General features: G+C 37.8%; 1 protein-coding gene across 1 annotated transcript; it reads right to left on the bottom strand.

Moving 5' to 3' along the window:
- Positions 1 to 7,422: 7,422 nt before the first annotated feature.
- LOC138080002 (olfactory receptor 5H2-like) lies at positions 7,423 to 8,373 on the bottom strand. Its single transcript, XM_068972846.1, has one exon. The coding sequence runs from the start codon at positions 8,350 to 8,352 to the stop codon at positions 7,423 to 7,425; it is 930 nt and encodes a 309-aa protein (XP_068828947.1). The 5' UTR covers positions 8,353 to 8,373.
- Positions 8,374 to 15,358: the final 6,985 nt, after the last annotated feature.

The raw sequence follows: 15,358 nt of genomic DNA, 5'->3' as shown, positions 1-15,358 counted from the left end.
TTCTGTCTCTGTGTATACAGGTATATATTACAAAATTATTGTCAGAAGTGAGTGAAACAATAGAGATTACTGTTTAAGTGATTTAACAAAATTTAATCAGAAAATGTGGGTAATTAAAGCAAATAAATATTTTGAACACAATTATCAGAAAGATTTCTTATCCAGAAAACATTACGACCTAAATCCTTAAACTATTGCTCATTTGTTTGAAGTTCTAGTTCACCAAAACTTGTCCTATAGAGTCATTATAATTATGTTAACCAGATAATTAAAGAGTATATTATGTTCTTACAGTTATTTTGCTCATCCAGATTTTACTCTCAAAAATAAAATATACAGATTATTCATTATGTTTTTTCCATTTTTCAACTGATAATTTGACATTTTGTAAATCAAGTAAAAATTATTATAGCTGAAAAGAGGAATGCAACGAGGAGCCAAATGGGATAAGGGAGGCCAGCTTATGTGGGTAACACAGGACCCTGAAGAGCAGGTCAGAGACTTTGTTCTATTTCCCAATTTAAAGGAAAACTATTATGGGATTTTGAAATGGTGGTACAATGATCAGATTTTCCTTCTTTGCATTAACAGAGAAAGTTGTCAGTGTAATTCATTGAGATAAACAAACGTTCAGTTCAGTTCAGTTCAGTCTCTCAGTCGTGCCTGACTCTGCGACCCATGAATCACAGCACACCAGGCCTCCCTGTCCATCACCAACTCCCAGAGTTCACTCAAACTCACACCCATCGAGTCAGTGATGCCATCCAGCTAACTCATCCTCTGTCGTCCCCTTCTCCTCCTGCCCCCAATCCCTCCCAGCATCAGAGTCTTTCCCAATAAGTCAACTCTTTGCATGAGGTGGCCAAATTACTGCAGTTTCAGCTTCAGCACCATTCCCTCCAAAGAAATCCCAGGGCTGATCTCCTTTAGAATGGACTGGTTGGATCTCCTTGCAGTCCAAGGGACTGGTTGGAGTCTTCTCCAACACCACAGTTCAAAAGCATCAATTCTTCGGTGCTCAGCTTTCTTCACAGTCCAACTCTCACATCCATACCTGACCACTGGGAAAACCATAGCCTTGACTGGATGGACCTTTGTTGGCAAAGTAATGTCTCTGCTTTTCAATATGCTATCTAGGATGGTCATGACTTTCCTTCCAAGGAGTAAGTGTCTCTTAATTTCATGGCTGTAGTCACCATCTGCAGTGATTTTTGAGCCCCAAAAAATAAAGTCTGACACTGTTTCCACTGTTTCCCCATCTACTTGCCATGAAATGATGGTACCAGATGCCATGATCTTCGTTTTCTGAATGTTGAGCTTTAGGCCAACTTTTTCACTCTCCTCTTTCACTTTCATCAAGAGGCTCTTTAGTTCCTCTTCACTTTCTGCCATAAGGGTGGTGTCCTCTGCATATCTGAGGTTATTGATATTTCTCCTGGCAATCTTGATTCCAGCTTGTGCTTCTTCCAGCCCAGAGTTTCTCATGATGTACTCTGCATAGAAGTTAAATGAGCAGGGTGACAATATACAGCCTTGACGTACTCCTTTTCCTATTTGGAACCAGTTTGTTATTCCATGTCCAGTTCTATCTGTTGCTTCCTGACCTGCATACAGATTTCTCAAGAGGCAGGTCAGGTGGTCTGGTATTCCCATCTCTTTCAGAATTTTCCACAGTTTATTGTGATCCACACAGTCAAAGGCTTTGGCATAGTCAATAAAGCAGAAATAGATGTTTTTCTGGAACTCTATTGCTTTTTTGATGATCCATTGGATGTTGGCAATTTGATCTCTGGTTCCTCTGCTTTTTCTAAAACCAGCTTGAACATCTGAAAATTCACGGTTTACATATTGCTGAAGAATGGCTTGGAGAATTTTGAGCATTACTTTACTAGCATGTGAGATGAGTGCAATTGTGTGGTAGTTTGAGCATTCTTTGGCATTGCCTTTCTTTGGGATTGGAATGAAAATTGACATTTCCCAGTCCTGTGGCCAATGCTGAGCTTTCCATATTTGCTGGCATATTGAGTGCAGCACTTTCACAGCATCATCTTTCAGGATTTGAAACAGCTCAACTGGAATTCCATCATCTCCACTAGCTTTGTTCATAGTGATGCTTTCTAAGGCCCACTTGACTTCACATTCCAGGATGTTTGGCTCTAGTTGAGTGATCATACCATCATGATTATCTTGGTCATGAAGATCTTTTTTGTACAGTTCTTCTGTGTATTCTTGTCACCTCTTCTTAATATCTTTTGCTTCTGTTAATAGAGTTTTGCTAAGAGAATGCACTGGTCATAGCAAACACCCTCTTCCAACAACACAAGAGAAGACTCTACACATGAACATCACCAGATGGCCAACACCAAAATCAGATTGATTAAAATCTTTCCTTCCAAAGATGGAGAAAATCTATACAGTCAGCAAAAACAAGATCAGGAGCTGACTGTGGCTCAGATCATGAACTCCTTATTGCCAAATTCAGACTTAAACTGAAGAAAGTAGGGAAAACCACTAGACCATTCAGGAATGACCTAAATCAAATCCCTTATGATTATACAGTGGAAGGGAGAAATAGACTAGATCTGATAGATAGAGTGCCTGATGAACTATGGAATGAGGTTCGTGATATTGTACAGGAGACAGGGATCAAGACCATCCCCATGGAAAAGAAATGCAAAAAAGCAAAATGGCTGTCTGGGAAGGCCTTACAAATAGCCGTGAAAAGAAGAGAAGCGAAAAGCAAAAGAGAAAAGGAAAGATATAAGCATCTGAATGCAGAGTTCCAAAAAATAGCAAGGAGAAATAAGAAAGCCTTCCTCAGCGATCAATGCAAAGAAATAGAGGAATACAACAGAATGGGAAAGACTAGAGATCTCTTCAAGAAAATTAGAGATACCAAGGGAACATTTCATGCAAAGATGGGCTCGATAAAGGACAGAACTGGTATGGACTTAACAGTATTTTAACCTTCCATAAAAAAATAATGAATATTAGAAAAATCACTCTCTCTTACCTATATCTGTTAGAAATTGCTGAGATCCTTTCAGGGTTCAGGCTTTCTGAAGTAGAAAATATTCTAAGAGTGCTACAATGACAATAATACAGGCGACAGTTCTTTGAACACTGTTGCATTTTGGAAGCTTCATTATATAAGCTCAGGGAAATGTTATTTACATAACTTTATATAAATTTGTTTTGAACACATGAGTTAACCAGTTGTACAACTGTGTGCTTCTGCCAGAAGCAGAAGGAATGAAGGACTAAAATTCCCCTGATAGTACCCATTGATTAACTTTTGGCCAAAGCTAAACTGTTCTCCCGGACATTGTGGATTTGTTCATGTATGAGAAATCCAGGTTGTTCCACGGGGCATCACAGCCTCTGAAATCATAGTAGACTGTTCTGGTTTTAACAATAGAAATTACATTTTATGTCCACTTTCAACCGCAGATGACACTTCTGACATGTGCATGCAAACTCCGGTTTGTCAATAAATGTTGACTCTCTGAGTGCTTTGATCAGTATGGTCTTAGTATCTAAGATTCCTGTCAAGACATGACCCCAAGTGAATTTGTTCTCCTCAAACAAACTGTAGCTCATGTTACAGACACATGCTTAACTCCCAACTTTAAGCTGAAATATGGTGAGAAAGCTTTTTAAGCAAAGGTCTGGGGAAGGAGGAAAGGAAAAACAAAAGACCACAATGAGAGGTGACCTGTATCAGTACTTCTCAAACTTTAATGCCTGTGAGTCTCCTGGAGGTCTAGATAAAATGCAAATTCTGTTTCAGTAGATCAGGGCTAGGACCTGAGCATCTTCATTTATAACAGGTGAAGCATATGGATATGGACAGGTGCAGTCCACAGGACCCTCACTATTGGAAGGACTATCATCAGTTTATCAGAGAGCCTAGATAATTAGAGAAGCACAACACAGTAAATGTAGCTGAAAAGAGGGTTGCATGAAGAGCCAAATGGGATCAGGGAGGCCAGCTTCTATGGGTAACACAGAAACTTGGAGGCCAAGTCAGAGACTTTGTTCTACATCCCAATTTAAAGGAAAACTATTATGGGATTTTGAAATGGTGGTATGATCATCAGATTTTCCTTTTTTGCATTAGCAGAGAAAGTTCTCAGTGTAATTCATTCAGATAAACAAAAGTTAACTTTCTTATTTTTGATAATTTGATGTGCTATCTGAGTAACAAAAGAAAATGCTTAACCTCCACTTGGGACTTGGATGGCTAGATGGGGGGAAGCAAAAAGCATCACAGACTTATTGATCTGCTTCCTTAGAATTTTGCTGCTGAAAGCCAAAATAGAGGAGAAAAATATCATAGAAGAGAGGAATCATGTGAAAAATGCACAGAGAAATAGAGTGGGTAATGTGATGTGCAGTGGTAGCTTCAACATAACCAACACTTGCCTTAAGTATGATGTCCTCTTTAATTTTGGGTAATTACTTCCTAACTATTTGGTTGTCTATCCTTGATGACAAATACCTGTATTACTGCTTCCAGTATGGATTTTTTTTTTCAATTTTAGTCATTTTGATAAGTAATAGCTTGTTGTACTTTCATTTGCATTTCCCTAGTAGCTAATTTTTGTAGAGTGTCTTTTTGCATCTTTCTTTGACATCTCTATAACTTTTTTGATGGAGTGTTCAAATATCTTACCCATTTTAGGTTGATTTTATTTGTTTTTATTATGAGTATTGGGACTGTTTCATCTATTCTGGATACAAGTCTTTTATCAAACATATGACTTATAAATATTATATCATTTTAGTCTGTTACCTGGATGACATTGTGCTTATTGGTCTTAGTGAGTAGGAAATAGTATTTATTAGGAAGCCACTTGCAGGACGGGGGTAGAAAATAAATATGACAACAGTTCAGGGATCTTTTATTTCAGTGAAATATGTAGGTGTCCAGTGATATAGAGCTTGTCAAAAAAAAAAAAATACGCTTCTAAGATTAAGGATAAGTTGTTACATTTGGCCCTTGCTAAAAAAGAGAGGCGCAACACAGAATGTGCCTCTGTGAATTGTGGAGGCAGTATTATCCTTATTTTGGTGTATTTCAGCCCATTACCAATTGCTAGGTTTGAGTGGAGTTCGGAGCAAAAGAAGGCTTTGTGCCGTGCGTAGGCTGTTGCGCACAGTGCTCTGCCTCTCGGGCCATATCCAGCAGATCCTGTGGAGACTGAATCAGCAGTGACAGCTCCTTGGAGCCTTTACTCAGCCTGTGAATGTAGATCTAAATACAAGCCCTTAGAATTTTGAGCAAAGTTCTGCCATCCTCTGTGGATAACTACTCTACTGTAGAGAAACAGCTGTAGGCCTGATAGTTAACCTTGGCAAAAAAAAAAGAATGTTTAACCATGGACCACTAATTTGCTATGATACTGCAGCTTCCTTTGAAAAATTGGATGTTATCTGACCCACTAACCATAAGTTTCAGTGTGCACAGAAGCATTCCTTCATCAGATAGAAACAGCATATACTTGATCAAGCAGGAAAGGCCCCGAAGGCAAAAATAAATTACTTGAAGAAGTGGTTCCAATGCTATCGCCCTCCAATCCTGCCACAAAGGCTTCTGTGTCCCAGCTGGGGCCTGTGTCCTTATAATTAGTTGACCAAGAAGTCTGGGGCCTGACACAGATGGTTCTGCATGGCATGCAGGCACCATCAGAAAGTAGACAGCTGCTGCACGCAGCTCCTCTCTGTGACATTCAGGAAGGACAATGGTGAAGGGAAAACCTTCTAGTGGGACAGCCTGCTTCCACCAAGACAGACAACAATTCTTCCATTGATCTGAATGTAGACTACCACTCAGTCCCTTTGACTTTACATTTCTTTGAATCATGAGACAAAGAAGTGAATTGCTATGTTGGGTGAGGTGACTCCTCCACAAAAAGGTAATAAAGAGTATGTCTGGAATACACAACACCCTCTAGGATATCTCTTAGCATTGTTATTCCCATGATTATGGCCAATGAAAAACTTTGAGGCCAAACCACACAATAGTTCTAATGGTCCAGACTCTTTAGAAATTTGGGTCATTCTACCAAGTGAAGAACAATGACCACCTGAGTCAGGTGCTTGCTGAAGGCAAAAAGAACACAGAATGGGTAGTAGAAGAAGTTAGTTAAAATACCAACAACAATCACACGTCCAGTTATAGATATGAGGATTGTAATTGCCAAGAGATTTCCTTCTTAGTTTGATATGAATATATTTCTGTCTGTATAGCACTTGTGTTTGTTTTCTTTCCATTCTTATCATGAGACATAAGATGTACTGACTTTACATTATCATAATTAAATGTTGTTAATTTGACACTGTATTATCCAATATCAAAGAAAATGAATAGTAAACTTCACTCAAGGATTTTACCTCCACTCTTGGGAAGAGGTAATACATTTTCAGTTGTACACAGCAGAGTTGTACAGCAGAGTTGTTAGGTGGAATTATTCCTTGTTATTATCATTATTTAGAAATAGAATATAATTTTAAGATATGTGTATGGGCACTAAGTTGACAGCAAGTGAACTTGTAATTGTTAATTTTATGTGTCAACTAATCCATGGGCTCTCCAGATATCTACTTAAACATTATTTGGGGGTGTTTCTGTGAGGGTGTTCCTGATTAGGTTGGAATTGATGAAATTGGTGAATTGGTCCCCACAAGAAGTGAGATTCAACATATTTCAAATAAAGTGGAGTAAAAGACTTTTTGATGGCTAGCAGAACTCCTGGGATTTGCCTCTGTTCACTCAAACACAAACCCACCTCTGCTGTGGAGTTAAATGTGGTACGTGTCTCCAGGCTATACAGGTATATTGTATATATTGGGCTTCCCTGGTGGCTCAGATGGTAAAGAACACCTACAATATAGAAAACTGGGTTCGATCTCTGGGTTGGGAAGATCCCCTTGAGAAGGGAGGAAGGGAAGTGTTCTTGCCTGGAGAATTTCATGGACAGAGGAGCCTGACAGGCTGCATTCCTTGGGGTTGCAGAGTCAGACACAACTGAGCAACTGACTTTCACTTTCATACAGCTATATTGTATCAAAGACATCGTGCTCAAGTAATTTTCAGAGGTACAGCACTATTTTAGTGCTTAAAATATACTTAATAAATTCACTTATAAAACCACACTGAAGAATATACAAGCATGTAAAATGTTTTCCTGTGTTTTCTGCTTTAGTTATTTTAGTAGGATATGAACACTTAATTAAAATTCCCTTGTGCTTTTGAAAAAGATATAGACATTTTAAGGAATTTATTAGAAACTAACATGTTAGGTCATTAAAATAATGACTGTTATAACTACAAAAATTTGAACACTAGTCAACACATAACAAAATCTGATCTGCAGTTTTATGACTGTTTTAGTGGAAATAGAACAGATATTATGTGACCTAAATATTCCTCTCTAAAATTTTCATCAGTGAGTCTATGACTTTCTTATTTCTCAGGCTATAGATAATTGGATTTAACAAAGGGATTATGACAGTGTAAAAGAGAGAGTCCATCATATCGTGATCATCTGATTGTGTGGATCCAGGACGAATATACATGAAGAGAAGAGGCCCATAGTATAAAGAGACAGAGAGGAGGTGGGCTCCACAGGTGGAGAAGGCCTTCCTTATACCTTGATCAGACTTCTTTTTTAAAATTGTAAAGAGAACTAGTGTATAAGAGATAAGCACAGTCAGAATGGTGAACACCTGTATTGAACCAGAGAAAATAAAAACCATCAGAATATTAATAAAAGGGTCAGTACAAGAAATTTTGAACAGTGGCATAATATCACAGTAAAAGTTATGTATTGTGTTGTAACTGCAGAAGGTTAATCTAAATAAAAAACCTATATGAATAAAGGCATGAAGAACACCACCTACAAATGATGAGACCAGCAGTCGCATGCATAGTCTATTCGTCATAATCACTGGATAAAGTAAAGGGTTGCATATGGCCACATAGCGATCATATGCCATACTTGCCAAGAGAAAGCATTCTGTGGTTGCACTGACTGTAAAGGAAAAGAATTGTACCATGCATTCAGAGAGAGAGATCATCTTGCTTTTGATGAAGAAGTTGACCAGCATCTTGGGAGTCACTGTGGATGATATGGAAGTATCCACAAGTGCCAAACTCCCAAGGAATAAGTACATGGGGATGTGAAGTTGAGAGTCATTCCAGATGAGAGCAATAAGTCCAAGGTTCCCCACAATGGTGATGAGGTATATCACCAAGAATACCAGGAACAAGGGGATTTGCCACTGTGGTTGATATTTAAGTCCTGTGAGGACAAACTCTGTCAGCAATGTTATATTTTCCTTTTCCATATCTTCACTGGAAGTCTCCTGAAATAAAATGCAAAAAAATGAAGAAAGAACATTCACTAGGGTTTTATGAATTGAAAGCTTGGAAAGTGGAGTCAAAATAAATCATACTTCTACCAGAATGTCCTTTTACTTTCATAAAATATTACTATAATAAACTATTTGGGGGATCTGAAGAGTTGCCAGTCAGTACAATAATTTCAGTTCAAATAATGTGCTGAAATTAATAAATTTACATAAAAGAGACATTCTAACCATTTGCTAAATTTGTGGGGACTTGATAGACTGTGGTAGGGAAATGCTGACTCTGGGACATGGATTATCAGTCAAGGGAACAGATGTTTAAAAGAAGCAAGATTATAAAATGAATTGAATACTGTGTGAAGGATCTTGAACACTTTGCTTCAGGTAATATGTACATAGCAAAAGTTTTCAAGACAGGGAGAGACACTGGAGAGTATTTTAATCTAGTTTTTCATTAGTGCAGAAAATAGATGTCATGGAGGAGAAGCTGGGGTCAGGGATACTCTTCAGGAGATGTTGCTATTGTCCAGGGGATTTCTAACCAGATTATCCATCAGAATTGTTTGTGGAACTTTTTAATGCAGGATATATATTGTGAGATATTACTGTAGAAATTTATTCAGTGGATCAATATGGAGTTCTAACAATCTGTACTTTAAAAAATGCTCCACAAGTGATTCAAATGCATGTATAGTGCCTAGTCCATTGGCAATATAACTTTGGTAGTTATGAGAGAGACAAAGAGATAGACGCAAAAGAATTCAAAGTTCAGTCACTAGGACCTGTTGACATTAGATATGAAGGGGTGGGTTAGTGAAGGAGAGAGGAGGTATGCAGTGACTGACAAGATAATCATCAAAAATTGAAATCAAGATCTCAGCTGCAAAGGCCAGTTTGTGGAGCGAGCATCCTCTGAACATTAAGAGGAGATGTACTTAGTAATATGAGTCTACTATACCTTAATATAAGTAATGTCTTAGGAGTTTGGGGAGTAGCTGAAGGCATATTTACTAATAACCTATCAATTGAAGAGTGTGCATAAAGAAGGACATGGAAAGAAACTTGAGGAAGTTATATTAAAGAGGCTAAACAGTGGATACACAGCATATGTTTGCTAGCCAACATCTGATCGCTTTTTCTGCCACATAGTCTTGGTGGCTAGTAGAGGTATGACCCATTCAAGAAGCCAAAAGATGATGGCCATAATGATCTATATGGGAAAAGAATTTTAAAAGACTAGGTATATGCGTATGTATAACCGATTCACTTTGCTGTACAGCAGAAACTAACGCAACATTGTAAATCAACTATATACCAATAAAAATTAATTTTAAAAAAGAAGCCAACAAAGCTAGAATCTGACTTTTTCATTTCTGTTGCACACAGAGTGAGAGAATTTGATCTAGATTTTGCAAACCAAATCCACAAAACCTCCATTTAGAATATGGAAATAAAGAGAAAAGGTACAGGAACAAAAGAGAATATTGGTTGCAAAGACAGTGATATCAAGACTCCAGCAAATGCATCCTGCATCCATGGCCGTGGCATTGTGTCAGCTGGCATTCCAAATTCAACAGTAGTGACATCAGGTTTCATTGAGCTGGTGTTGGAACATGATTTTGGCCGTCGATTGGCTCCTTTGCTTCCTTCCTCTGTTCCAGATTGTTTTTTCACACAATTTCTCCGTTCTCACTTGCATTTCTATGTTAGAGCCATTTCCATTCAATCAACTCATTTTCTATGGTAACCAAGAGTCCTAGTTCACAACAGAGAAAGACTTGGGAGAGACCAGAAAAGAGTTCTAAGCCAAAAAGTAGGAAGGAAATTGGAAAGCTGAGTGTCGTGAACTTAAAGAGAGAAAAGATATTCAAAAAGAACTACAAGAAGGACAGGAGGACATGTCAAACGCCAAAACACATGGTCTAACAGGACAAAGGATGATCAGGTTTCACTGAGTGTGAAAATTAAGGGATTTTTAGTGGTTTTAGTGAGAGCCACTTGCATTTTGTGATTGAGTTGAGGCCAGACAATGGTTAAGAAGTGAATGAGAAATGAGTGGGTGGAAGGGTATGGAGTATCCCAAGAAAGGTAGAGAACCATTGGCATTTCTGTACTTCTCCTAGACACTTACAGGGTTTTCTTTTTTCCTAGAACATTTTAATGAAAGTTTTCAAAACATGGGAGAAGAAGGAGTTGAGAGGAGAAAAGAAACAGGAAAAGTGGGAAGGCAGTATATATTGATGAAAGGAAAACAGCAGAGAGGTGGTAATAGATGGAAAATATCAGAGGCATAGATGGATAAGTATAGGAAAGATAACCCAAGGAAGAGCTGACAAGGAAGTATCTGAGAGAGGCAGTATCCAAGAAAGACCAAAAAGGAAATACAGGTGTGCCCCTCTATTCAAAAGTTTGCTTTACTGCCCCTTCTCTTGTGTGAAAGAACTATATTAATAACTGAGTGAGATCTGAAGAGGGATTTTGCTATTACCAATAAAAAGGCAAAAGCAGTGCTCAGCATTTCTTTTGCAGCAAGCAATTATAGAGACAACACATACCCCCAGCACCCAGAGTGACGCCACCAAGCTCCTTCCTCAGGGAACTATATCTATCTTTTCAACATTAAGTCATCATAGCTCTGAATTGTGTTTGTGAACATCTGTACTTTATCTTGATTTATTTTGTGCATCTGTTAGGAAGATGGGTCCTAAGGTAGTAGCTTCTTCAGTTTATGCCATTTCAGCTTTTAAAAGTTTTCATAGGAATGTTCAACTTTCAGATAGTGAGGGGAAGCTGTAAAGAGAAAGGCTCAGAGACTCAGGAGTGAGTGTTTTAACTGTTGTGCCCTGAGGTTATCTGTCCTGATAACCTTTATTTATTCAGTTTATTTTCCTATAGACTGTGTATGAAAAGGAGACTTCAATTTTAAATTTTATTTTACAAATTTTGTATTGATAATAAATATATTGGTACTGTCAGAAAATTCCATATTTAAAATTGCTTTCTCTTTGTTATTAGGGTGATTAGAATTGACCTTATCTAGAAATCCTGCTCATTTAACTTGAGAGCACTTAACTCTCTACCAATTGTGGGATATTTAGTTTTGAGAGGGAATCCAAAACGGCCAAAAAACTGGATCTTGAATACAGACGATATAAATAACAATCATTAATAATTTCAGTTAAGTAGATTTTTATATGAAATTTCCTTCCTTGTTCAATCCTAATCAATAAATAATTGAGAATTATAAAATTTAATATGTGTGTGGGTACTTTGCATGCATGCTCAGCTTCACAGTCATGTCCAACTCTGCAACCCCATGGACTGCAGTGCGCCAGGCTCCTCTGTCCATGGAATTCTCCATGCAAGAATACTGGAGTGGGTTGCCATTTTCTACTTCAAGGGATCTTCCCTACCCAGGGATTGAACCCATGACTCTTGCATTGCAGGCAGATTTTTTACCACTGAATCATCCCACAAGTACTTATTAATTCATAAATACTGGAAAACACAATGGAGAAACTTTGTCTATATATTTTATAACATACATATATATATATGATTTACTTATATTTTTCATATGAAGACATGTTTTACATATGTTTTCATATGTAAAAACATACATTTACATATGAGAGTTGAACTGTGAAGAAGGCTGAGTGCCAAAAAAATGGATGCTTTTGAACTGTGGTGTTGGAGAAGACTCTTGAGAGTCCCTTGGACTGCAAGGAGATCCAACCAGTCCATTCCGAAGGAGATCAGCCCTGGGATTTCTTTGGAAGGAATGATGCTAAAGCTGAAACTCCATTACTTTAGCCACCTCATGTGAAGAGTTGACTCATTGGAAAATACTCTGATGCTGGGAGGGATTGGGGGCAGGAGAAGGGGACGACAGAGGATGAGCTGGCTGGATAGCATCACTGACTCAATGGATGTGAATCTGAGTGAACTCCGGGAGTTGGTGATGGACAGGGAGGCCTGGCGTGCTGTGATTCATGGGGTCACAAAGACTCAGACACGACTGAGCAACTGAACTGAACTGAACTGATGTATATATCATAACATACATATATATAATATATTTTTTTCATTTGTATTAAGATTATTCTCATAAGTAGGTGAAGGAATAGAGGAATTAATATTTAAGTGATTTACTTTAAATGTTTTAATCAGCATTTAATTAATCAGAGTGATTCTTTTTGTCAGAATCATTAAAATGGTTTCTTATATAAGAAACATATGACCTGAAACATTAAACCTAATTTTAAATTATTTAACTTTCTGGCTCACCAAAATTTACCTTATAAAATCTTTATAGTTAAAAAATAATAAAATATTTAACTTAAAGGGAACAATTCTTATAGCTATTTTACATATCTAACTTTTAGTCCAAAAATACACAATTAATTCACTAAGTTTTTCTTCTCTACTTGGCTATTTTGACATCTTTTGAACACAATCTAAAATTATTATAAATTAAACAGTATTTTAAATTTTTATACAAAGAATAGCTATTATTATACAAATCATTTCTCTCTTACCCATAACTTAAGAGGAATTGTGGATATCCTTGCAATACTTTAGGCTTTCTAAAGTAGAAAAACCTACAATAGCGCAGAAATGACAATAACACAGACAGCAATTCTTTGCACACTGATTCATTTTGAAGACTTCACTTCCCAAACTCAAGAAATTGTAGTTTATATTAGTTTCTCTGAACAGAACAGTCAGCCAGTTACACAGGTGTATGTTTTTTGCCAGAAGAAGGAAGAATGAAGGACTAAAATTCCCCTGATACCACCCAAAGATTTCCTTTAGGACAAAGCTAAGTGTTTATTGTATATGGTGGACAAGGACATGTATGAGAAATACAGTTGTCCCATGGAGTATTGTAGGCCCTACAATTATAAACATCAATCATTGTCGATAGCTCCAGTTTTAACAATAAAAATCATACTTTATGCCATTACCTTCCACCACAGGTGACACTTCTGATATGTTTATGAAATTTTCCATTTATCTATAAATTTTGATGCTCTGCTTAGTATCCTGGTGTCTGAGCTAATCAGACATGATTTTAATGATTCTAAGTTCTAGATTCCATTAAGGGGCAAACCCCAAGTTGTCCTTCTCGTGTTGACAGTAGCTCACATTCCAGAATCACACCTAACCTCTAGCTTTAAGCTGAAATTTGATGAGAAATCTTACAAAGCAATGTTCAGAGGAGAAGCAAAAGAAAAACAAAACAAAAGACCACAGTGGGAGGAGACCTAGACAGTACTTTTCAAACTTTATTGCCTGTGAATCTCCTGGAAATCTTGTTAAAATGAAGATTTTGTTTCAGTAAGTTTGTGTGGGGCCTAGGAATATTCATCTGTAGCAAGGTGATTATTGCTTGTAGACAGGTGCCTTCCACAGTGCCTTCATTATTGGAGGGACTGTCAGGTTATCAAAGAGCCTAGATAATTGAACAATCACAACATGGCAAATGTGGTTTGCAAAAAGAGAAGCGAGGAGGAGCCATGTGGGGTCAGAGAGGCTGGTACATGTAGGTAACATGTGACCTTGGAGGGCAGGTGAGGGACTTTGTTCTTTACCCCCAACTGAAAGAGTGACTATTGAAGGAGTTTGAACAAGGTGGTAACAAGTTCAGAGTTTCTTTTTGTGCATTAACAGAGAGAATTATCCATGAACATTTATATATTATATAATAAACCTTAATTTACTTACTTGTGACATCTTGGTTTATATTTAAAAGGTTAAAAAAAACTCAAATGTGGCTGGCAATATAGGAGGAAAAAAGGCATATTGTTTGATAGACTCATTGATCCATATTCTGCTTTCTTAGAATTTTGCTAGTGAAAGGCAAAGAAGTAAAGAAAAACCATCTGTTTAAAATATATTTATTTCTTCTTCTCCAATCTGGATGCTATGAAGAAAAAATAATTTAATGACACTTGCTGAAGCTGATAAGGAAGACCTTATTCAAGGGGAGAATATTTTAGTAGATATGTGGGTGGCTGGGTGGCTCAGCAATAAAGAATTCACCTGCCAATGCAGGAGACATAGGTTCAATCCTTGGGTTGGGAAGATGCTCTAGAGAAGGAAATGGCAACCCACTCTGGTATTCTTGCCTGGGGAATCCCATGGACAGAGGGGCCTAGCAGGCTATAGTCCATAGGGTTGCAAAGAGTTGGACATGACTTAGTGGCAACAACAACATTTTAATAGGTATAGGGACCACTTCAATGGGATCCTGCAATGAGGGAGAGATGTTGAGCTCATCACTGAATATAGCACAAGCAAGGGAGTACTTACAGCCAATGAGTGGGGAGGGAGGCAGTGGGTGAAAAATTACCAAGAGGAAACATCAGGAATAAGGGGAATTTTGGCTGAAGCTATTTCACAGTATTGCTGAAGGCAGGTTAGAGTGATCAGACATCATCTGGGGGATGGTGGAGGATAAGGAACCTAACTATATATCAAGGAAGATCAGATATCAAGGGTAGGGGTAGTACTGGTCAAACTGACTTAGCAGGATTCTTGCTAAAACTGGACAATTCAGGGATGAATATGAAAGTTCAAAAATCAAGCCTGGTTGAAAAAGAACTCAAAGGAAACTGAATAGAGTTTGGTCAACGACAGACTCATTTTCAGTATCTTTCATTCACTCACTCTGAAATTATTTTATTTCACAAATACAGCTGTCCATTGCAGAAATATTTGAAAATATTTATAAACATAGGAAAATAAAATATTTTATAATCATCTATAAATATATACTGGGCTTCCCTGGTGGCTCAGACAGTAAAGCGTCTGCCTGCAATGCAGGAAACCTGGGTTCCATCCCTGGGTTGGGAAAATGCCCTGGAGGAGGGCAGAGCAACCCACTTCAGTATTCTTGCCTGGAGAATCCCCAAGGACAGAGGAGCCTGGCGGGCTACTAGGCCATGGGGTTGCAAAGAGTCGGACACGACCTGAGCGACTA

This window comes from Capricornis sumatraensis, chromosome 1, assembly GCF_032405125.1.
Source record: "Capricornis sumatraensis isolate serow.1 chromosome 1, serow.2, whole genome shotgun sequence".
Taxonomy (NCBI): Eukaryota; Metazoa; Chordata; class Mammalia; order Artiodactyla; family Bovidae; genus Capricornis; species Capricornis sumatraensis.
The sequence above is the reverse complement of the archived record's forward strand: the minus strand, read 5'-3'. Positions and strand labels throughout refer to the sequence as shown.